The 26,228-nt window shown below is 38.6% G+C and overlaps 1 protein-coding gene across 4 annotated transcripts in view; it reads left to right on the top strand.

Moving 5' to 3' along the window:
• LOC126175889 (tRNA (cytosine(72)-C(5))-methyltransferase NSUN6) overlaps positions 1 to 26,228 on the top strand; it is a 77,808-nt gene that overhangs the window by 26,328 nt on the left and 25,252 nt on the right. For all 4 annotated transcript variants that reach the window (XM_049922938.1, XM_049922941.1, XM_049922939.1 and 1 more), the window contains 2 exons: positions 3,060 to 3,264; positions 14,075 to 14,234. In XM_049922938.1, coding sequence (XP_049778895.1) covers positions 3,060 to 3,264; positions 14,075 to 14,234 — 365 coding nt within the window. The remainder of the gene's footprint in view (positions 1 to 3,059; positions 3,265 to 14,074; positions 14,235 to 26,228) is intronic.

Genomic DNA, 26,228 nt, shown 5'->3' on the forward strand with positions numbered 1-26,228 from the left:
TAGTTTTCAGTGTATTTGATGCCTTTTGTGGTTCCAAGAACAATGCATCAGAACACAACCACAGAGCAGGTAGCAGCACAGCTTGTAGAAAGATTGCTTAGTTTAGTGGTGTCTACTCAGTGTGTGCCATGCAGAAGTTACATGAACAGGGAAATTGGGACAACTCATTACTGTCATATTCATAATTGCCTCTGTCAAAGGGAAAATACATTTAAAGTAAGTACATGAATGAATAGATCAGTTTTGTTCTTGAATATTTCAACATTTGAGACTCCTCAAGTGGTACACTAATTAAAATGGAACCAAGCTGTAACTGATGCGAATGCCTCACTAGCTTTGGCAAAGGTGCATCAGCAAAAGCATTTACAACTGCATGGTGCCTCTGGCCATAGCCAAAACCATTATGGATGTAGGTGTGGTAGGATATTGTTGACAGAATTGTTTAAGTCCTTTTTGGATAGTAGATATCTCAGTGAAGATGTGTGATTGTAGTCATGATGGGCATAGCATGCATGTTTTGACACCCTACAGTATCCACACATGTGAGTGATCCACATCTACAGACTCTTAGACTACTGCAGAGACGATGAGAATTAGTAGAATGCAGCAAATTAAATTTGATATAGTTGGTTACTAAATGATGCCAACTTGTAGACCTGTTTTCTGGGATCATATTACTAGAATTAGACATGGTGATACGGAAGCAATTGTTGCCTATCCTTATAATACAATTATGTTAGTTTTCAGGAATTTCTTCGCTTGTGAGGTGCATTAATGTTGATAGTGGTATGACAGTAAATCGTACCCCTTATGCATTGTTGGTTTTCTGGAATCTTTGGACCTGAACATGCTTTTTTCCAAAAGGGACAATGTCGTGCTGTTATGTTCAACAATGTAATGGTAACGGACCAAATGCGAGGAGAGAGTTGTTGTTTGGGTTTCAAGAGGACCAGTTGTATGTAATTGCATTGCACCAGGTTTATTTCTACAGTTTGCTAAAGTGATGAATTAAGACTTTGGAAATGTTTTATTGGTTGTCAGGGTAATAGTGAGTAATGATTCAGTTTATTTGTGGAAGGTGCACGTAATTATCTGTGATGTCAGTGGATGAACAGTATTATCATTCTGTGTCAGTAGCTTCCATTGGCAGATCATATTATTATTTGACCAGTTATAAAAAGTCTACCACAGATAGTTACAACATTGAATGATTAATTCGGAAATGTAGTACAGTAATGCCAAACTTAAGTGCTGAAATGAAATTTAACTGTTCATGTGGACATGGTTGGGTGTAGGCATTATTAGGAAATGTGTTTCTTACAAAACCAATAAATGACGTGTGGACTGCTATCCTTTCAAGGTTACATTTTTCACCTGAATCTGAAGAACTTTAATATTAATAAAGAGACACACAATCTTATTAGCCAACAGAGTCAGATTCAATTAACAGTGAAACATGTTCTCTGTGAATCATCCCCCACCCATGTCCAGTCACTGAAAATTAATATAAAAGGAGGTAATGAGGTGGTGACAAGCGGTGCTATTAAGTTGAATTTGGCAGAGACGTTATACAAAAGTTCTAAGAGTTGCAGATATGGAGATCGTGTTTGAATGTCTGTATGTGTTGGGATTGCATTACAAGTACTGAAAGACAGTATGCTGGGATTCACAATCATAGTGTCTGTTCTTGCATTCTGAACTTCTTGATAGCTCCATACAGCAGACCAGACTTTCAAAGAATTACATTAGTGCGGTGACTGTATTTGACAGTGTCAGTATAGTTTGATGCAATATTCTTTCAGACATGCATGCATGTCCAAAAGGAACATTGCATCGAACTGTACAGACACTGCACTAATTTATTTCATGCCAAACCCAGTGAAAGCTGTTGAGAAAAATAAAGGTGTCTCCCTTTGCACAAGTCGCATAATTGTGAGATACCTATGGAAAGCAGACAAGGACATATGGAGACTTGGGTCAGTCGTGGAAGCATGTTTGTATAGCTGTTGTTAACACAACCACTTGTGACAAGTGGGAAATCAGGATAAATTTCCAGTAAATTACATAGCTGTTGTGGTATCGTATTCGCAGTCAGTGATACGTTTCATGTTTCAGGGAAGTGCCTGTGATTTCTTATGGATGTTCTGTATAGGCTGCTGCTGTTAAGTTTTATAGGCAGGACCTGCAAATATGCATTTCATCTTTTCCTAATGGTTATTTTTCAGGTACAATAAGGGTGTGTTGCCTTTATGTACTGGAAGATTACAGCATCACTGTTATTCACATATTGTTGCAGATTTCTTCACTTGAGGTGCTCAAACATGTCTAAGTATGGTATGTGGCCTGTCTGACCTCAGGTGCTTCAGAAAAACTATACCAACAATGTGTTACATTACATTGATAGGATCACAGAGGGTTGTTGCCTCTACAGTGGAACAAATATGATGTTCTTTTTTAGGACCGATAAAACATTTGTGTGCAGCTCTTGGGACACAGACTTCTCAGTGTTGCACATTTGGTAACTTTCCCTGTAACATATACTACATTCCCACAACTGCACTGGTCTCAATCACTGTTAGTCTCTATTGACCTCCTATTGTCCTACAAATGAAGCATGTTTGTAACAAAAAGGTACGGTTGAGGTTGAATCCAAAACCATAGAAGGTTCTGCCTCAGAGTACTTACTAGGATACAGTTTAAATTTGCCTAAAAGCTTGATTTACATTTATTATATATCCTCATAATTGATTTTATTAAAAATTTTAATATAGTTAAGTCACGTCTTTTTTTAATGGAAACTTTGGGACACTTCTGTGATAAGAGGAAGCTGCTCATGCAGCAACTGTTTTATTAAGTATATGGTATTATATAGTTTACTCACTGTGAACGGTTCTGATTTTGATATTTTTCTTTGTATTTACCTGTAATTTTCTCAAAGACACACAATTTTATTAATAATTATTCTTGACTAAGCATTACAGTTATGAATTTCTCAGAAATAATGCTAAAATTGTGATAAAGAATGTTTGGATGTTTATATGTGTTTCATTAAATTGCAGCAGTGTGAGGAATATGGAATTGATGAGATGCCACAAGTCTTTGTGCACCCTAAATTACCAGAAACTGTTGTTGTTGGTCCCTGGAATGTGAATGAACTTGATCTGGATATAAAGCAACAAGAAGTAATTGTTGATGTAGCTTGTGGCGTTGCAGTTCTAAGAGGAGCTGATGTTTTTGCACCTGGTGTGATGGGGATGCAAACAGGTATTTTATAAACTAGTGATTTATTGCTTCAAACAATTATTTGGTGTTTTTGGTCTGCCTTCCTCTCTTACACTCTTAATTGTACAATGACTGTGCAATCTTAATCACAGATATCCATTATACGTTGAAAATTTTGATACACAAGAGCTTGACTAAAGCACTAACTGATTTCCTATGTTTAGAGCAGGATGAAAAGTAAATTGTATGTTACCCAAGGAATACTGTGTGGAGGTTACCACTTGTCATTCTGGTATTCTTTAATATCTTTTAATTAAACAGTGTGTTAGAATAGCATTTACGAAACATGTTTGTTTGTGTTATTTTCATTCTGGACAATGGAAGTACATAATGTTTCACTTGACATCTGAAGTTAAGCTTCATGAAGTTTCCGTTTCAAAAAACTTGAAACACGAGTTAACATTTGAAGAGTCTGCTCCAGAGACTTGCATACCCTTTAAGAAAAGGCAGCTTTCACTGGAAGCTTAAGATATTTGATTTTGAAGAACATGTCTGGTGGCATTATCAGGATCCAGGGAATGAATATGACTTCCCTTTTAGCACACACAGTTAAAATATTGACTTCAATTGCATTTCACTTTTATGACTTCATCAATCACCTTTATCTGTTACACAGTGTGAGTGCTTCCAAATCCCAAAAGAGCATTATAGGAATTCTCACTGTTGGAGCAAGTTTATCGGAGGGCACTTAAAGTAGTTCCATAGTGTTAACGAAATCAACCAGATAATGTTGTACTTCATCCACTTTGATGACAGTATCGGTGGACAGATAAGATACTGTCACACTGAAAATGCTGTTAAAAGTGTTAAATGCCATTTTTTGGAGAAAGATTAATCTGTATACTCAGAAGACATTCAAGATTAGTTCATGGGTAGATTAAGGAGATTTTCAAAATTAATCAGAAATACAGTTTTCCATATTTTTCTGCAGCTACGGTTCCATTGCTGCCATTGAACAACTTAGCTGAGAAATCTCCAGCAACTGGAGTCATTAGAATGGTGAATGCTTGTGTATTGTGTCAAATAAAACTTTTCAATGTAAGTCCATAAAACCAATTTCTTGAAATAGGCATTTATCCTGTCTAATGGTTCACTGCATGACTGACACTGTTTGCCAGAAGTCACCAGCTAATAAGGTAACGAAATTCCCATGTAATGTATATTTACTTCTGAAGAGTCAAATTCAAAGCTTTAGAGGGAATTGTGTTAGTATACTCATCTCATGCCCCCCATGAACCATAGACCTTGCCGTTGGTGGGGAGGTTTGTGTGCCTCAGCGATACAGATAACCGTACCATAGGTGCAATCACAACGGAGGGATATCTGTTGAGAGGCCAGACAAACGTGTGGTTCCTGAAGAGGGGCAGCAGCCTTTTCAGTAGTTGCAGGGGCAACAGTCTGGATGATTGACTAATCTGGCCTTGTAACACTAATCAATACGGTCTTGCTGTGCTGGTACTGTGAACGGCTGAAAGCAAGGGGAAACTACAGCCGTAATATTTCCCGAAGGCGTGCAGCTTTACTGTATGGTTAAATGATGATGGTGTCCTCTTGTGTAAAATATTCCGGAGGTAAATTGGGGAGTACTCTAGAGGACGTCGTTATCAGGAGAAAGAAAACTGGCGTTCTACGGATCAGAGCGTGGAATGTCAGATCCCTTAATCAGGCAGGTATGTTAGAAAAATTAAAAAGGGAAATGGATAGGTTAAAGTTAGATATAGTGGGAATTAGCAAAGTTCGGTGGCAGGAGGAACAAGACTTTTGGTCAGGTGAATACAGGGTTATAAATACAAAATCAAATAGGGGTAATGCACGAGTAGGTTTAATAATGAATAAAAAAATAGGAATGCGGGTAAGCTACTACAAACAGCATAGTGAACGCCTTATTGTGGCCAAGATAGACACGAAGCTCACGCCTACTACAGTAGTACAAGTTTATATGCCAACTAGCTCTGCAGATGATGAAGAAATTGAAGAAATGTATGATGAGATAAAAGAAATTATTCAGATAGTGAATAGAGACGAAAATTTAATAATTATGGGTGACTGGAATTTGATAGTAGGAAAAGGAAGAGAAGGAAATGTAGTAGGTGAATATTGATTGGGGGGTAAGAAATGAAAGAAGAAGCCGCCTGGTAGAATTTTGCACAGAGCATAACTTAATCATAGCTAACACTAGGGTCAAGATTCATAAAAGAAGGTTGTATACATGGAAGATACTGACAGGTTTTGGATAGATTATATAATGGTAAAACAGAGATTTGGGAACCAGGTTTTAAATTGTAAGACATTTCCAGGGACAGATGTGGACTCTGACCACAATCTGTTGGTTATGAACTGTTAGATTAAAACTGGAGAAACTGCAAAAAGGTGGGAATTTAAGGAGATGGGACCTGGATAAACTGACTAAACCAGAGGTTGCACAGAGTTTCAGGGAGAGCATAAGCGAACAATTGACAGGAATGGGGGAAAGAAATACACTAGAAGAAGAATGGGTAGTTTTGAGAGATGAAGTAGTGAAGGCAGCAGAAGATCAAGTAGGTAAAAAGACAAGGGCTAGTAGAAACCCTTGGGTAACAGAAGAAACGTTGAATTTAGTTGATGAAAGGAGAAAATATAAAATTGCAGTAAATGAAGCAGGCAAAAAGGAATACAAACGTCTCAAAAATGAGATTGTCAGGAAGTGCAAAATGGCTAAGCAGGCATGGCTCGAGGACAAATGTAAGGATGTAGAGGCTTATCTCACTAGAGGTAATATAGATACTGCCTACAGGAAAATTAGAGAGACCTTTGGAGAAAAGATAGCCACTTGTATGAATATCAATAGCTCAGATGGAAACCCAGTTCTAAGCAAAGAAGGGAAAGCAGAAAGGTGGAAGGAGTGTATAGAGGGTCTATACAAGGGCGATGTACTTGAGGACAATATTATGGAAATGGAAGAGGATGTAGATGAAGATGAAATGGGAGATACGATACTGCGTGAAGAGTTTGACAGAGCACTGAAAGACCTGAGTCGAAACAAGGCCCTGGGAGTAGACAACATTCCATTAGAACTACTGACAGCCTTGGAAGAGCCAGTCCTGACAAAACTCTACCATCTGGTGAGCAAAATGTATGAGACAGGCAAAATACCCTCAGACTTCAAAAAGAATATAATAATTCCAATCCCAAAGAAAGCAGGTGTTGACAGATGTGAAAATTACCGAACTATCAGTTTAACAAGTCACGGCTGCAAAATACTAACCTGAATTCTTTACAGATAAATGGAAAAACTGGTAGAAGCTGACCTTGGGGAAGATCAGTTTGGATTCCGTAGAAATGTTGGAACACTTGAGGCAATACTGTCCCTACGGCTTATCTTAGAAGCTAGATTAAGAAAAGGCAAACCTACATTTGTAGCATTTGTAGACTTAGAGAAAGCTTTTGACAATGTTGACTGGAATGCTTTCTTTCAAATTCTGAAGGTGGCAGGAGTAAAATACAGGGAGAGAAAGGCTATTTACAATTTGTACAGAAAGCAGATGGCAGAGTTTCTTTGCCTCTGTATATGTCTGCTTATGCCTGTATATGTGTGGATGGATGGGTGTGTGTGTGTGTGTGTGTGTGTGTGTGTGTGTGTGTGCGCGAGTGTATACCCGTCCTTTTTTTTCCCCCTAAGGTAAGTCTTTCCGCTCCCGGGATTGGAATGACTCCTTACCCTCTCCCTTAAAACCCAAATCCTTTCGTCTTTCCCTCTCCTTCCCTCTTTCCTGACGAGGCAACCGTTGGTTGCGAAAGCTAGAATTTTGTGTGTATGTTTGTGTTTGTTTGTTTGTCTATCGACGTGCCAGCGCTTTCGTTTGGTAAGTCAAATCATCTTTGTTTTTAGATATATTTTTATGTATATGTATACACACAGTCTATAGCACCACTCACACACCAAGAAGGTTCATCATATGAAAGTATGTATACCAAATAAATAAATAAAATAATAGTGTTGTAAAAAGTGACTAGTTGGTGTCATATTTTATGTAAGAGTCAACCTATATTTTGTACCCAGCCATGGGTTCAAAATGTCAGTTTTTGACAAAATAGCAAGATTAAATTTTGTACAGTGGTAGAAATTTTGGAACCCATGGGTAACAAAAAGTTTCAAATAAAGGAAGTGAACTGTGCAAAGAAACCATGTGCAGTGGCCATAAAGAAGGAAGCCTAGAAAGCAATGAAGAAATGAAATCACTGAATCTGTGGAGTGTAAGTTCTGTTCGAGCCACTGCTACAATAAAATGGAAGCAGCTATCATTAGAACATGTAAAAAGAATCACAAAACACTGTCAACATATCATTCTTAAACTAAAATATCTTTCAGTCTACAATAATCAAAATAGCTAAAAAGTCATCTACTTGCAATTATTACAATATAACACCATTGTAGCTTTGTCAGTAAAAATGAAAAGTATCTATTGAATCAGATTTTCAATTTGCAGTACCCTTAAGACAAGAAGAAACCAAAATAACAGTCACAGTAGGTGGTTTACAAAGCTCAGTGTGGGGACAGAGTTTTTATACGATGCCTCAAATTTTGCCCAGTTTTCTCTTAATGTAGTTCCTAAAAGTTAATGCTAACAATGCCCCTAGGCCATCAGATTATTCATATGAAAATTATTGAGTTTAAATTGCTAAGCAGACTGTTTCATTGAGTAGAACTCCGGTTGCAATTGAAGGTGATTCAGGCATTTAATCCAATTGTAATTTAATTCTATACATACAAAATTATCTCTGAACTGCTCTCACTGTTATTGCCTGCTTCATGAAATTTGCTGAGTGTTGTGTCCAGCTTGACAATCAAAAGCAAATAAACTTATCGAAAGCTCATCACCGTTGTAGGGGATTTTCTTCTCTTAGCCATAGGATGGTGGGGTTTTGGGTTCCGCTGAATCGTTCAGGAGTTCACTACACTCAGCTGGCGGCTACATGGGTAGCGGAGGCTGTGTGGCGTGGACTGGGCGGTTTTTTTGGTTACAAGGCCTCGGGGAAAGTACGGGGTGGGCTGCAATCTCAAAGGGTGCATGACAAATACAGGACGTGCTTGGATCAAGGAACAGTCTGAATTTTAGTTGTAAATTGTTGTAGTTGTGCTCGGAAAGTCCCTCAGCTTCCGTGCTAATAGAAAGCACAGAAGCTGAAATCGTTATAGGTACAGAAAGCTGGCTAAAGCCTGAAATAAGTTCTGCAGAAATTTTTACGAAGTCTCAGACGGTGTTCAGGAAAGATAGATTAGGCAGAATTGGTGGTGGAGTGTTAGTGTGTGTCTGTCAGTAGTGGTTTATCTTGTAGTGAAGTCGAAGTAGATAGTCTGTGCGAATTGCTGTGGGTGGAGGTTATACTTAACAGCCGAACTAAGCTAATAATTGGCTCCTTCTACCGACCCCCAGACTCCGATGATATAGTTGCTGAACAGTTCAGAGAAAATTTGAGTCTCGTAACAAATAAATACCCGACTCATACAATTATAGTTGGTGGGGACTTCAAACTTCCCTCGATATGTTGGCAAAAATACTTGTTCAAAACCGGTGGTAGGCAGAAAACATCTTCCGAGATTGTCCTAAATGCTTTCTCCGAAAATTATTTCGAGCAGTTAGTCCACGAACCCACGCGAATTGTAAATGGTTGCGAAAACACACTTGACCTCTTAGCCACAAACAATCCAGAGCTAATAGAGAGAATCATGACTGATACAGGGATTAGTGATCACAAGGTCGTTGTAGCTAGGCTCAATACCGTTCCTCCAAATCCACCATAAACAAACACAAAATAGTTTTATTTAAAAAAGTGGATAAAGTGTCACTAGAAGCCTTCCTAAGAAACAATCTTCATTCCTTCCAAACTGATATGCAAATGTAGACGAGATGTGGCTCAAATTCAAAGATATAGTAGCAACAGCAATTGAGAGATTCATACCTCATAAACTGGTAAGAGATGGAACTGATCCCCCATGGTACACAAAACAGGTCCGAACGCTGTTGCAGAGCCAACAGATAAAGCATGCAAAGTTCAGAAGAACGTGAAATCCCGAAGATTGGCTAAAATTTACAGACGCGCGAAATTTGGCACGGACTTCAATGCGAGATGCCTTTAATAGGTTCCACAACGAAACATTGTCTCGCAATTTGGTAGGAAATCCGAAGAAATTCTGGTCATATGTAAAGTACACAAGTGGCAAGATGCAGTCAATACCTTTGCTGTGCAGTGCCGATGGTACTGTTACCGACGACTGTGCCGCTAAAGTGGAGTTACTGAACGCAGTTTTCCGAAATTCCTTCACCAGGGAAGACGAATGGAATATTCCAGAATTTGAAACACGAACAGCTGCTAGCATGAGTTTCTTAGAAGTACATACCTTAGGGGTTGCGAAGCAACTCAAATCGCTTGATACGGGTAAGTCTTCAGGTCCAGATTGTATACCGATTAGATTCCTTTCAGATTACGCTGATACAGTAGCTCCCTACTTAGCAATCATATACAACTGCTCGCTCACCGATAGATCTGTACCTACAGATTGGAAAATTGCACAGGTCGCATCAGTGTTTAAGAAGGGTAATAGGAATAATCCATCGAACTTCAGACCTATATCATTGACGTCGGTTTGCAGTAGGGTTTTGGAGCATATACTGTATTCAAACATTATGAATCACCTCGAAGGGAACGATCTATTGATATGTAATCAGCATGGTTTCAGAAAACATCGTTCTTGTGCAACGCAGCTAGCTCTTTATTCGCATGAAGTAATGGCCGCTATCGACAGGGGATCTCAAGTTGATTCCGTATCTCTAGATTTCCAGAAAGTTTTTGACACCGTTCCTCACAAGTGACTTCTAATCAAGCTGCGGGCCTACGGGATATCGTCTCAGTTGTGCGACTGGATTCGTGATTTCCTGTCAGGAAGGTCGCAGTTCGTAGTAATAGACGGCAAATCATCGAGTAAAACTGAAGTGATATCAGGTGTTCCCCAGAGAAGCCTCCTGGGACCTCTGCTGTTCCTGATCTATATAAATGACCTGGGTGACAATCTGAGCAGTTCTCTTAGGTTGTTCGCAGATGATGCTGTAATTTACCGTCTAGTAAGGTCATCCGAAGACCAGTATCACTTGCAAAGCGATTTAGAAAAGATTGCTGTATGGTGTGGCAGGTGGCAGTTGACGCTAAATAACGAAAAGTGTGAGATGATCCACATGAGTTCCAAAAGAAATCCATTGGAATTTGATTACTCGATAAATAGTACAATCTCAAGGCTGTCAGTTCAACTAAGTACCTGGGTGTTAAAATTATGAACAACTTCAGTTGGAAAGAAAATATTGTGGGGAAGGCAAGCCAAAGTCCACCACACGATTCCACCCAGAGAGCGGAGGCTAGCAGCCCTCTCACTGCTTGTGCCACCAGTGTAGCACCAAGGTGTGAAGCGCTCTGCCACAGCAATGACACGTCCGTACACCAGAGGTCGGGAGTAGCTTCAGCGGGCTGGTTGGCCGCCGATATCCTTCACTGAAAGGTCATTGTAGTTGGTCTACAGCTTAAACAATCGTCATTCTCTCCAGTTCTAGACGCAGACAAAATTGTGACACGACTGCCTGCTTTGAGCCTCAGGGCTCGCTTATTTATACGTCCTTTACCTATGACTCTGTTGGAGTTCCTCCGGATGGGACAAGTGGAGTGCTCTTTGATGATTCCATCATCAGCTTTCCTCAGCCTGCTTTGGCCCCTATACACAGGTGATTAGGTGCTGTTGTAATTGCAGTGTATGGGTTCTTCACAGCACGTCTGTACTGTGTGCTGCTACATTTGTACAGGGCTATTACAAATGATTGAAGCGATTTCATAAATTCACTGTTGCTCCATTCATTGACATATGGTCACGACACACTACAGATACGTAGAAAAACTCATAAAGTTTTGTTCAGCTGAAGCCTCATTTCAGGTTTCTGCCGCCAGAGCTCTCGAGAGCGCAGTGAGACAAAATGGCGACAGGAGCCGAGAAAGCGTATGTCGTGCTTGAAATGCACTCACATCAGTCAGTCATAACAGTGCAACGACACTTCAGGACGTAGTTCAACAAAGATCCACCAACTGCTAACTCCATTCGGCGATGATATGCGCAGTTTAAAGCTTCTGGATACCTCTGTAAGGGAAAATCAACGGGTCGGCCTGCAGTGAGTGAAGAAACGGTTGAACGCGTGCGGGCAAGTTTCACGCGTAGCCCGCGGAAGTCGACGAATAAAGCAAGTAGGGAGCTAAACGTACCACAGCCGACGGTTTGGAAAATCTTACGGAAAAGGCTGAAGCAGAAGCCTTACCGTTTACAATTGTTACAAGCTCTGACATCCGATGACAAAGTCAAACGCTTTGAATTTTCAGCGCGGTTGCAACAGCTCATGGAAGATGATGTGTTCAGTGCGAAACTTGTTTTCAGTGATGAAGCAACATTTTTTCTTAATGGTGAAGTGAACAGACACAAGTGCGAATCTGGGCGGTAGAGAATCCTCACGCATTCGTGCAGCAAATTCGCAATTCACCAAAAGTTAACGTGTTTTGTGCAATCTCACGGTTTAAATTTTACGGCCCCTTTTTCTTCTGTGAAAAAAAAGTTACAGGACACGTATATCTGGACATGCTGGAAAATTGGCTCATGCCACAACTGGAGACAGACTGCGCCGACATTATCTTTCAACAGGATGGTGCTCCACCGCACTTCCATCATGATGTTCGGCATTTCTTAAACAGGAGATTGGAAAACTGATGGATCGGTCGTGGTGGAGATCATGATCAGCAATTCATGTCATGGCCTCCACGCTCTCCCGACTTAATCCCATGCGATTTCTTTCTGTGGGGTTATGTGAAAGATTCAGTGTTTAAACCTCCTCTACCAAGAAACTTGCCAGAACTGCGAGCTCGCATCAACAATGCTTTCGAACTCATTGATGGGGACATGCTGTGCCGAGTGTGGGAGGAACTTGATTATCGGCTTGATGTCTGCCGAATCACTAAAGGGGCACATATCAAACATTTGTGAATGCCTAAAAAAACTTTTTGAGTTTTTGTATGTGTGTGCAAAGCATTGTGAAAATAGCTCAAATAATAAAATTATTGTAGAGCTGTGAAATCGCTTCAATCATTTGTAATAACCCTGTATACCATGCCCACCAGGCCATGCCTTCTAGCCTGCAAGTGGTGTTGTAAACCTGCCTCACAGAATCATTTGCAAAATATCAACATCGCTTGCACCTGCCATCCGTTGTGCCTATCAGTCCCTTAATTACTGCCTTCCAGCCATAGCTGCACAAGATTGCCCTGTACTTATTCGTGGCACAGCAAAATAGTCTCGATATCTGAGTCACTGAATACAGCGCCCTATTGCTATGTCTTTCTGTAGATTTAACTTTTTCTGTAGAATACCACAACTTTGTTGTGGAGATAATGAACGGAAGTTCCGAACCATCACTCTCCATCCTACCCTCGCTTGTCCCCCTTCCCCCATCATATTTGCGTGTGTGCATGTGAATGTTGGGGAAGTTAGTGTCCAATAGTGGCAAGACCGTGGGCATTAGGGATGTTAGTGTAAAGGGAGGTGGTATCAATGGTGATGAGCAGGGCTCCACATGGTAAAGGAAAAGGAACTGTGGAGAGTCGGTGGAGGAAATGGTTGGTATCTTTTATATAGGAGGTTAGGTTGTGAGTAATAGGCTGTAGGTGTTGGTCTATGAGAGTGGAGATTATCTCAGTGGGGGCAAGGTAACTGGCCACAATGGGGCATCCTGAGTGGTTGGATTTTTGGACTTAGGGAAGCATGTAGAAGGTAGGAGTGTGGAGAGTGGTAGTGGTGAAGAGAGAGATGGACTCCAAGGAGAGGTTCTGGGATGGGCCTAAGGATCTGAGGAGAGACTCGAGATCCTGCTGGATTTCTGGAATGGGGTCACTGTGCCAGAGTTTGTAAGTGGATGAATCTGACAGCTGGTGGAGTCGTCATACCAGGTACATCCATGTATGCTGCACAGGCAGTATTTTACTGTCTCCCCCCCTCCCCCACTCTGCTGTCCCTCCCCACCCTAGCCAACTCCTTACCCTCTCCCCTCCCCTCCCACCCAGTTGTTTCTCCCATCATGCACTGCTGCTCACAGTCTGGCCTCGACAGCCAGAGACTGTGGACATGTGTGTGTGAGTTGTGTGTGTCTATATATGTGTGTGTGCGTGCGTGCATGCGTGCGCGCGCGCGCATCTGTCACGTCTTACCCTGCCCACTTACATAAAATTGGTGTATTGGACACAGTGTACTGACAGTGTGCTATTATAACAATTAGTGGAAAAAAGAGAAGCAGAGTAAAAATTTTAAGCAGCTCTCGAGCATTGTTCACCGCTGGTCACTTTTGCACAATCACAGTTTTTGGAGTTAAAATTAGACATTCATATGAAGCCACATAGCAGAAGAAGAGACAGAAATCTAAATGGAATGATAAACATTGACTTTAATCAAAGGACTGAATTAAATATTTGCTGTACTATTGTTAGCTATCAATTTATATCTAGTGGTATAATTTTATTTCTGTAATAATTTCAACCTGACATCATATTTAACAATTTGTCCCTAAAATGTATTTATGAAGATGGCCGGATATTAATTGCTATATATTTTAAAGCTTTTAACATGTGATGGCAAAATACATGTATGTTAGAAGCCAATAAAAATGTAAATAAATGAATGAAAGTGTATGATAAGTTCTTGTCTGGTGAAACACAATCACATTTGTCATTATTGTTTTAGGTGCACAGATTGGAGATATTGTAAGTGTTTTTGCAGATGTCTCCAAAAATTGTAAGAAAGGTTTGCAGTGTGTCTACCCTGATGACCAGAAATATTTTGTTGGAAATGGTATTGTGAGGATGTCAAGAAAACAACTCTATGGCAAGGATGCTCAGCCAACGTAAGCAGTGATTTCATCACTTTAGACAAGAAGTGTTTGAGGGGATCTGTGAGTATGTTGCCACTAATAATTATACATTTGTCTTGATCATCAAAATGGTTTTATTTGATTTCTGATAACATGTTTCCAGTTACTCCATTATCAAGTCTGTGGCATATGAATACAGTGTAAGACAAAAATGAGAAATTTCTGTTATAATAAAGCAATGAAGCTGAGGAATGTAGTGTACCAGTGATCAAACTGGCTCAAGCAGTACAAGTTATAAGATAAACAATTTTTGCAAATAGGTGGAATTACTAACAGTACCATAATGCCTACGACAGTGGGCATATCTGTAATATGACAATGCTTACCATGTGTGTTATTCAACTTCCAGTTATGTAAACATTTTATAACTGCATTATGTTAATAAGGATGTAACTGTTACATTGAAAATCTGTTTGGATATGAGTGTAAGAAATGACCTTCACAGAATATCATTTTCTTCAAAGCTGCTAAGAATGTCACATCCTGTTGTATGCTTACTATATCAACACTACCTAGTAAGTGTTTTGATTTTTTGAGAGAGAGAGAGAGAGTATTATGATTAGATTCTCATGTAATAGTGCTTTTAACTTTTTTGAAAATATACAAACAGCTTTTACATACATCGGTTACACTGTTATTAACACAGTGCCACACCTTTTTTATTAATTTTTTAGATAACTGAAAGTTCAATAATACAAGTACTTATTATAAGTGTTGTCATATTGCAGATATTGAAAGGACATGGTCGACATCCTTCCCGTCCTTCTCTAATCTGACGAGACCGATGACCTCGCTGTCTGGTCTCCTCCCTCAAACAGCCATATTGCAGATATGCCTGTTGTTCTAGGCATTATGCCACTGTCACTAATACCACCTATTAGGAAAAATTGTTTTCCTTACAACATTTTGTACTGTCCGAGACAGTTTGCACATTGATGGTGTTGCGGAATAGTAGAAATGACTAGATAATTCGTATCAATTTAACTGTTTATTGTAATGTGCAGTGTTCAATTTCATCATGTCAAGTGAGGCAGCACATTGGTTAGCACACTGGACTCGCATTCTGAAGGATTTTTGTTCATACTTACTTCTGGCCATTCAGATTTAGGTTTTCTGCGATTTCCGTAAATTGCTCCAGGCAAATGTTGGGATGGTTCCTGTGACAGGGTGCAGCAGGTTTCCTTTCCAATCCCTGAAGCAGTCTGAGCTTTTGCTCTCTCTCTCTCTCTCTCTCTCTCTCTCTCTCTCTCTCTCTCTCTCTCTCTAATAACCTTGGAGTTGAAATCATTCTTCCTTCCTTTTTCAGTTTTGTCTTACATTTTGTTCTTATGCCGCAAATCCAGTTATGGGGCAACTCTAACACTCTTTATGAGAAGCTAAATAACAAATATTTGTCAACCAAGACAAGTGCATAATGATTAGTAAAAAGTGTATACAGTAACATAAGTTATTTATACAGTCAGAAGCTTGTAATGATATCTTTCTACAACGAAATCCACATATTTCCACTATGTGTATTTCTTTCATTATTATTATATTTGACTGACCAGGGTGGCACAATGGTTAATGCACTGGACCTATATTTGAGAGAAGTGGGCCTCAAATCTCCATTTGATTATCCCCATTTGACTATCCTCCTTGGAATATTCTCATTTAGACATTCTGTGGTTTCCAAACATTCCTGAAGGCAATTGACAGTTCAGGATGGTTCTTTTGATAAGGATTTAACCAATTTCTTTCCTCATTTGTTCAAACCTAAGCTTGTGCTTACACACAAATGAATTAATGATTGATGGGACGTTGAACACCTATCTTTCCTCCTCTCTCCTTTTAGTACATATCAGATGAACATCTTTTTGTAGATAACTATATGTTGACTCCTCTGATACTATAATTAAACAATATTATTGTTTACAGCAGGACATTAGCAAACAATCTTTTTTAAATAAACAGCAATCGAATGACAGCACTTTACATTTCAGTTAAACATGACAAAATAACTGCCAAAGAACCATTGTTCATTGCTTTGCATTCCTGAAACAGAAGGGATCATATGTAACAGAGGTTATTGTTAGAGCTCTGAATTTGCACACATGTAAACCACGCATACACAAACTCGTGTCCATCTTTATGTATCTTAAGTATTATGTCAAGAGTTGAGTGAAACAAGTGAGAAACATTTTGCATATGGTAAATATAAATGTTCAGTCATGTTTTGTGTTTGTTTGTTGGAATTAATGTTGCAAGCTATAAAATAAATTTGGAATCAGATAAATATGCTTCAGATAAATCTATTGGTAACCAAAGAGTAACTGAACGAGCTGCAGAGTAGAAGTGCTGCAGCAGCTGGTGGAGAGTAAAATGATGAAAAGTTGATGCCTTTGTCTGTTCGTTGAATTTCAAGTAAAAATCAAAAGGACTATAAAAAAGTTTGTTATAGTCTTGTAAACTTTTGAGAGTAACTACACTCTTGAGTTTCATACTAGTTGCAACTACCTAGCTTTGTGGGGGTATATGATGTCATGTGACAATGTAGTGCAATAATTGGCATCTGTGACTCAAATGGGCATCTAAAAGAATTCACATTTGAATTTATTTGAAGGTAACAAGAAGTTTAAGTTATTTCTTGGAAATACACTGACGAGGGGGGGGGGGGGGGGATAATCATAACACCAAGAAGAAGTTGTGCAACGTAAATGAAAGTTGGTAGGCGTATTTCTGCATGTTTTACCAATGCCTCTTCTTTTAGTCGTCTTCTTGTTAGTCCTGGCTTCTTGAGATCCCTTGGTGAAGAGACATGATATATCAAGTTCCGTAGTGATACTATGAAGTTACGCAACAGTTGGTGAGTTAACTTTTGGAACTGCCAGTTTATTGGCATTTATGGAAAGAAAAACACTCTCATACTCTCATGTGGTTACGTGTAATATTTTGTGTGTGCAATGGGACTTACTGCATTGCAAATCTTTCTGATAAATTGATTAAGCTGCATTAAAGTGTTGCTGGGCAACGTAATCAACACAGTGATACGTCTCTCAATTAGAACTGAATGTCGATATTTTAAATAAACTTTCAGTTCATTTTTGTCAAAATCAGTACTTGTCTCAAAATTAACTTCCAACTCAGTGCATTAAGTTCAAGCGTATTAGCAAATATTGTATGCGATTTACAGGACAGCTCAATTATGCACTTGTAACGTATTTTAAATCGAGCGCACGAGTTTCAGTTTTCCCTAATAGGCTAAATGTCTCTTTTGTAATAACGTGATCTCACGTAAAGTCTAACTGGAACTGGATTTGTGTCCATCCGAGTCAAAATCATAAAAAATAAAATTCAGTGGACAGGTTAACAAACTGTACGCGCACACTTTTGCACTCTTTAAGTGATAACTCATCTCAGAATAAAAGCCACATATAAATTCACACTTTTTTATGCATACAAAAATCAAAACACCTTTATATTCAACAGATAAATTATGGCACGTAATTACTAATTAAACATTTCCGATTCTGAATAAACATCAAGAACTTGTATTTCATAATCAATAAAATTTATTGTCTGAGAGAAACTATTAGTTTACTAAAACAGATTCAGATTACAGTCAACTGATGTCTGGACGATGATGTCACGAATCGACACTTGCTTGGAATGAAAGAAATGCCTGTACTGAAAAATACTGTCCGTTGCATGATTTACTAACTCTTACGACAAAATTGATACCCCTGGTATCGCTACCCTGCCCCCCAGTCTGTAATGTTGCAGGATTCACTGGAGCTTGCTAGGATGGTGTACTGTGCTGTTATAACTTAGTTTAGGCATTCCAAGATTCATATCACAAGTTGTAACATACACTTTACATCAAATTTTACATGAGTAATTGTAAATGGGGGCCTAACAGAAATTGCCCATTCAAATGAATCTCCAAAAGTCACTGAATTTGTTTGAATTTCACTTTTTGACATGATACACTTTACACTCACAATACAACACACACACACACACACACACACACACACACACACACACACTCACTTCACTATTTGATGAGAAGATGTTTCAGTGGGCTGCACAAGGCTGGGATTGCAGACAGTGCCTATAGAAAATGGACAGAACTGTGATGACCACTGAGCCATATAAGCAGCCATAGTCAGCTCAGTCATCTTCTTCTTTCTTGCTTTCCAAACGAGCCATGTACAGTGTCAGGTTGACGACATATCAGCTGGTAACATTATCTCGTGTCTTGCGAGTCTCTCTGGAGCATGTGTTGTGTCCTCGCCTGATATTGTTTTGTCAACAGAAAAACACAGTGAATGCACAATTATTCCATTTCATTTGCGAATGTGTTTCATAATTTGTTTAATAAAGATTGTTTCCCTGAAATTTGGATTACTGCATTCATTGTCCGTTTCATGGCCTGAAGTCGCTTACTGCAGGCCGGCAATATTCTCGTCGATGTGTGCATCGTGATGTACCACTATCTTTAAAAGGTTTATTGTTATAAAAAAGCATGCTGCAGATCTGCTTGTGTGCCTTTCCCTTATTGTGCAGATTTGCGTTCTTCATCATAAACACTGCGAGTATGGTTCATCAGTATTTGTTTTGGTGCATATTTTTGTTGTTGTTGTTGTTGTTGTTGTTGTTGTTGGTGGTGGTGGTGGTGGTGGTGGTGGTGGTGTATACATTGTCATCCAATATTGAAGTTTGTTCCGTCACATAATTTTCCTCGGTTTATGTTAGACAATAGTCCTTCCATCTTCCTATCACCGTACCTTCATGTTTTCAGTTTCCTTACCATAATGGTTATTGGTTTATCATGAGATAATTTCCAATAATAATTGTGATTGTAAATTGATCATGCGACTCTGGTGGCAGGCAGTATGAGTATGTTTACAGTGGTCACTACAGCAACGACAAAATAAGAGTGTTACAAAAATACTTGTAATTACAAAGGAGACGACTTACCTTGCTCATCGTCATTTTTGTCATCATGTGAAAGGCCTTTACGCTGGTCTGGATGGATAATTTGGAAGAGTCAAACCATGTATTCTTCCTTTTACTCATTCGTTGTCTTCACTGTCCACAATGAAATTGTAACGGTATTTCAGCATCGAAACTGTTCTTGCGAAGTTTTACACACCTCGCACCACCACAGCCTATACAGTCTCTTCTTTTGTCATCCGGTAGTACTCCATATGGCGACAAAAAGTCGAACAATTTTCTGTGGGGGATAGGTATGGAATTAGATTTTTTCATATGAGAGAATCTGCCGAAGAAACATCAAGAGCACCATACATCCCACTCACTACCAACATAAATTGTCTGGGTTTCCCCAACAACTCACAAATAATTCGCAGAGGTATGTAATTTAGAACAACTAAGGGAACGACAGAAAACAGATAGAAATTACGATCACAAATAATTGATCATAACGCCTGCCAGAAGAGTTGCATGATCGATTTACGGTCACACATTCAATGTGTATCGTTTGGACCATGCGACTTCGATAGGCAATCATTCTTGGAAATTATCCATTGTGAAATTCAAATATACTTTCTACCATTAATTCATATAAAATTCCTTCAACAATTCATGAACATAAAATACTTATGCCTCTAGGGTAGCATTCTTTTAAACTTAACTAACAACCCTGAAGTCAGTTAATCTTGTTTTCTATTGTTCTTCAATCTATTAACTCTTTTTTTTTTCTCTCTTTTCAGAAATTATCTTTTCTGTGAACTTTTTCATTTTAATCTTCTTGAATTATATTATTGTGGTGTGTTTGTCATAACACATACATTATATTTAATAATAACTGAATAAGATAATCCTCCTAGCTATATATGAAATAATGAACAAAATAATACATCTTGTAGCTCATCGCGTGGCTCAAGTCTAATATCGGTGTCCTGTAAATACTCTTCTCATTGATAATATTTCTTTCTCTCTGTGTGGTGGAATAAACCTTTTATCACATCAAAATCACAGTCAGCAAGTATATAACTTCCTTCATGGGGAATTTGTATGATTCTGTATGCTCCAGTATATAAATACTGCCATTTCTTATTTAACTTTTTCTTTATCAAGGCCTTTGGATGGTTTCTCAACAATATTTCTTCTCCAACAGAATAGGTTATTATCTTCTGTACATTTTTATCGGATTTTGCTTTTCATAATTGAGCTTGAAGTTGTAGATTTAAGTAAACTTTCAAGATGTCCTCAAGGGATGTCAGGATGCGGGCACAACAGATTTTCTGAATTAACTCGTCCAAATTCTCAGGTATTGTCTGTACTGGTATGATTATCTTGTTTATCTCTCTGGTCTCGAGAACTAATCCGACATCACAGTTGACTTTGAGGACCACCAAAAGAGGGCTACAATTTTCAGTATGAGGGGCTCTATAATTCCCCACTCTAACATTTTGTTAATTTCTTTCTTGACTGCCTCTCTCTTTGACCAAGGAACAGAATAGGAAGTACGACAAAAAGATTCGTAAGGATATGTCTTAATGTCGTATTCGAAACCTTTGATTATTCCGAGATGTTTGCTAAATATGGGCAGATAATTATGTAACAAGCAACACAAATCTTCTTGTTGACTTGCAGATAGTATTCGGATCCAGAGATTTTCTCCTGAAGTGTAACTTGACTTATTTCTTCTCCAGTACATTCAATATAGAAAATATCATCAACTAAACTACAGTCAGTACCAATATAGCTAACCATTAACTTCATGCAATACTGATCCAGGACTACTTTGCCCTTAATCACAGAGACTGTCAAAGTGTCTCCATCAGAGTCCAAGGTACGTTCCTTCTTTTAAATTGATGACTGCTCCAGCATCACACAAAAAATCTAGACCCCAAACAAATGGTACTGTCATTCTTGAAACAATTAAGAAGGTACTTTCTATTGAAGCCCCCTGCATCATGATGTTGACTTGTGCCTGCTTTGAGACCTTTTGTGCTTTTGCACTAAATGCTCCAGATACAGTACATGCAGTAACAGGAAATGTAAGCACTTTCGCTCCTCGGCTAATTTGTTTGAAACAATTGCTTCATTACACTAATGGTTGCTCCAGTATCAATCAAAATTTCAACATCAATACTATTTATTACTGCTTGAACTACTGCCTGCAAAATTCATCCACACTTATTCGAAATGTAAGGTGTTTCAGTTCCCCCCTTAGGTCCAGATCGTCATTATACCTCAGTACATTCACTTTAAAATGATGCCTGCCCTCCTCATCCTCTCCAGTCATCCTAGGAAAGCTTTCGGTGACCGGTTCTAGTTTAATCTTTCAGTAGACGTCATGTTCGGTGGTTCATGTACTTCAACAATGCGTGCAGTATGGTCGGAATTTGGTGGTTGTTCCCTTCGTGATTTTATTGCTCCGTTACCAAGTGGTATCGGTCCTTGTGGTTGTTGAGTTGTATTTGCATCTACCCATCGAACTTCAGGTGTCGAAGGGTCTTTCCAAGGTTGTATACTATCAGGATTGTCTTCTGGGTATTATATCACATCTGTGTGAATTACCATACTGATTATTTGAATCATTCTGTCTGTGCTTAAGATTTGGTTTTCCGGTACTAATCTGATTCACCTGATTATTATTATTTCCATAGGTTTCTGTAGTATAATAGGTGTTACGTTTATATTGATTATTATTGTTGGCTTTACTATAGCCATAAGATGTCACTTGTCCTCCTTCATGTAGTATAGGTTTAGGATTTCTATCTCAGTTGTCATTATTGTTATTATTATTATTATTATGTTGTTGTTGTTATGTTGTTGTTGTTGTTGTTTCTGTGAGGTATATATTTGATTATTATTCCGTACTAGGGCATCTTCAAGTATCATATTGATCGAATTGACCACAGACAGGAAATGTTCCACATCGTAGTTGGGGACATTTAGAAGTTTCTCACGTATATGAATAGGTAATCTTCCTTTCAAAATATGTATCACTTCTCTATGGGAAATAGGATCACTCCAGTACCTCATTTTATTAATGTATTTCTCAAAATACTGTCTTAATGAACCTCGTTTACTATTATAAAACACCGGTTGATACACCTCATTTCGTAGCCTCTCTTGTTTGCTACTCGACTAGTATTTTGCTAGGAAAAGTTGTTCAAACTCCGCACATGTATTACAATTCTCACTCGCTTCTGCAGCCCACAGTGCTGCCTCAGCTGTGATCTTGAACACAGTAAATTGAAGTCTATCATGTTCAGACCAACTGCGAGGAAAAATACACTTAAAATTGTTGATGATTAAAACTTTTGGATGGATGTCATCTTTTTCAGCCAAAAAGGTAGGAAGCTGTCTACTTTTGAATATGCTTGTCTCAACCTTTAAAGACGACAAGTACCCTCTTTGGACGAAAGTGCCATTTTCATTTCCATAACAGTAACAAAATTTGTCGGGTGTATTCCCACAACAGTTACATTTTACATCACTACAGGATTTGTTATTCCTAAGCCTGTCTTAGGAATAGTAGTCTTTATTCAATACATTTCATGAAGATTTTTGTTCTAATTCTGACAATTTACAATTTGTTTCACTTTGCCACTTAGGTAATTCTTCAGTTACTTTATTTTTAATAGCCTGAAACTCACTAGAAAATAAATTGATAAGTTCCTCATTTTCAGTTTGTTTTTCCTTAACTATCTCAGCTTGTTTCAACTTGAGAGTGGTATTGGTCCTTAAATATTTATCTATGTCCTTGCAAGTGTTTATTTCGAATTCTGACATCTTTTTAGACACATTCTCAATTTGCACATTAGTCTTCAAGTAACTACTTTCACAGTTACAGATTTTACCTGACAAATCACTATGCCCCTTTGAAATAGTTTCACATTTATTCTCCATCTCATTAATTTTACCAATAAATTTCGGTATGTGGGTTAGTCATATAATTCACTAAATTTAGTACTAATTGTTCTTCCCATTCTACTTTTAAGTTATCAAATTTCTCATTTAATTGTCTATTACCCTCTATAAGTGACTCGAACTTGTTTTTTCATTGAGTAAACCCATTTGGATGTCGAATTTTTCAGTTTGGGAATCAAACTTAGCATTAATATTCTCATTTTGGGAATCGCACTTCTCATATAGATGTCACATATTTTCAGTTAACAGATGTTGCATACTCGCCATGAATTTAGTAATCATATCATCTTTAAGCTCTGTAACATTTGATGTAAGATTCACACTTTCCTGTGTAACTTTGGTATTTATAGACTCCTGTACATTACTATTTCTATTTGTACTTGGGTCTGCTTCTACTGTCACCTCCACACCAATGACATTATCATCACTTGAATTATGTGATTGCTGTCCTACATTTATTACATTTGGGACTCCTTCACCAAGATTTTCCTCACTCAAATTATGCGATTGCTGTTCCATAATTGGTTCCTGAGTTACCTCCTTGTGAGGATTATATCCACTTTTACTCCCCTCACCCAACACTTCCAAACTCTGGGTTGCATTATCTCGTGATCTCCTTGTTTGCGTATACATTTTCCTTAATATTTTATACACAGTTAAAATATCAGTACCTACACAACACACAAAATGATTGTATATCTTTTATACTATGTCTATCCTACCCATACCTGCAAGTATTGCACGTTAGCTGTGTCTTTCCAACGGGTTGAAGCTCATGCCTTGGGGCTGAAGTTATTAGTATATCCTTTTCAGGACCCTCATTGGGCGCCAAATATTTTACCAATGCCTCTTCTTTTAGTCATCTTCTTGTTTGTTCCAGCTTCTTGAGATCTATTGATGAAGAGAGACGATATAATAAGTTCCGTAGTGATACAGTGAAGTTACGCAACAGTTGGTGATTTAACTTTTGGAACTGCCAGTTTATTGGCATTTATGGAAAGAAAAACACTCTCATACTCTCGTGCAGTCACGTGTAACATTTTGTGTGCGTAATGGGACTTACTGCATCGCAAATCTTTGGTAAATTAATTAAGCTGCATTAAAGTGTTGCTAGGTAATGTAATCAACACAGTGATATGTGTCTCAATTAGAACTGAACATCAATATTTTAAATAAACTTTCGGTTCATTTTTGTGAAAATCAGTCTCAAAATTAACTTCCAACTCAGTGCATTGAGTCCAAGCACATTGGCAAATATTGTATGCGATTTACAGGACAGCTCAATTATGCACTGGCGTGTAACATATTTTAAATCGAGTGTGTAAGTTTCACTTTTCCCTAATGGGCTAAACGTCTCTTTTGTAATAGCGTAATCTCACGTAAAATCTAACTGGATCTGGATTTGTGTCCATCTGAATCAAAATCATAAAAAATAAAATTCAGCACACAGGTCAACAAATTGTACGTGTGCACTTTTGCAGCCTTAAGTGACAACTCGTCTCAGAGTAAAAGCTGCACATATATTCATTTTTTTATGCATACAAAAATCAGAACATCTTTATATTAAACAGGTAAATTATGGCATGTAATTACTAATTAAACATTTCTGATTCTGAATAAATGTCAAGAATTTGTATTTCATAATCAATAAAATTTATCATCTGAAAGAAACTATTAGTTTGCTAAAACAGATTCAGATTACAGTCAACTCATGTCTGGACGATGACATCATGAATCGACACTTACTTGGAATGAACGAAATACCTGTACTGAAAAATACTGTCCGTTAAGTGGTTTACTGACTTTTATGGCAAATTTGGTACCCCTTACATCACTACAATGTGAAAAATGATGTCTATTCAAATTTTGTGTCATTTGCATACAAGTAGCCCTAATACTGCCACTATGAGGATGAGGATGCAAATCAGATTTGCTGTAAATACACGCTGAAATGGTCATGGGCATTACACACCTTTGAGACTGGATGTAGTGAGTTGATACTAGTCCAGAATGTCTCTAAGATGACAAAAACTCCATTATCGGTACCTCACTGACTTTGAACAGTGTCGTGTAATAGGGATACGAGAAGGTAGATGTTCCTTTCACAGTATTGCAGGAGGACTTGGCAGGAATGTAACCACTGTACTTGATTGCGGGCAGTGGTGGTCACAAAAAGATACATTTGCAAGAAGAATGATCTCCGGACAACCACATGATGCTACCGAGATGGAAGACCATTGTGTTGGATGTATGGCTGTAGTGCATCGTACTGTATCTGCAGCAGCAATTTGAGCAGCAGTTGGTACCAAAGTGGCACACTGAACTGTTAGAAATTGGTTACTTCGAGGACAGGTGCAAGCCATATGCCCTGTAAATTGTATTCCAATGACCCCACACCCATTTACACATCTCTGTACTTGAATATGTTTGCTATATTAGTTTCTTTGACACTTCAATGTATGTTACCTAGTGTCAACACCTCCAACCAATTGTCCATAATCTAACTTCCCATGCCAATGATACCAACCACTTCCTTTACTGACTCTCCACCATCCCCACCCCTTCACCTCCTGGATCCCTACTCATCACTGTTGATGCCACCTCCCTATACACCAACATCCTTCATGACCATGGTCTTACCATTGTAGAACACTACCTTTGTCAACGTCTTAACCCACAATTACTTCTCCTTTGAAGGAAGCGTATAAAAACAAATCCGTGGCACTACCATGGGAATGTGCATGCCACAGTGTTTATGGGCCATCTAGAGCAGACCTTCCTAGCCTCCCTAAACACCAAACCCCTAGTGTAGTTCAGGTGCATTGGTAATATCTTCATGATCTGGACTCAGTGCCAAGACACCCTATCTTTATTCCTTCACAACTTCAACACCTTCTTTCCCATCTGCTTCACCTGGTTCTTCTCAACCCAGTGTGCCCACCTTTGTAGACATTGATGTCCTCCTCTCTGATGGCTCCACGTACAACTCTGTCAACATTAAAACCACCAACAGTAACTGCATATCAACACACACTAAAAATCCCTCCTGTACAGCCTGGTCACCCACGGATGGCG

The sequence above is a fragment of the Schistocerca cancellata genome, chromosome 3 (assembly GCF_023864275.1).
Source record: "Schistocerca cancellata isolate TAMUIC-IGC-003103 chromosome 3, iqSchCanc2.1, whole genome shotgun sequence".
Taxonomy (NCBI): domain Eukaryota; kingdom Metazoa; phylum Arthropoda; class Insecta; order Orthoptera; family Acrididae; genus Schistocerca; species Schistocerca cancellata.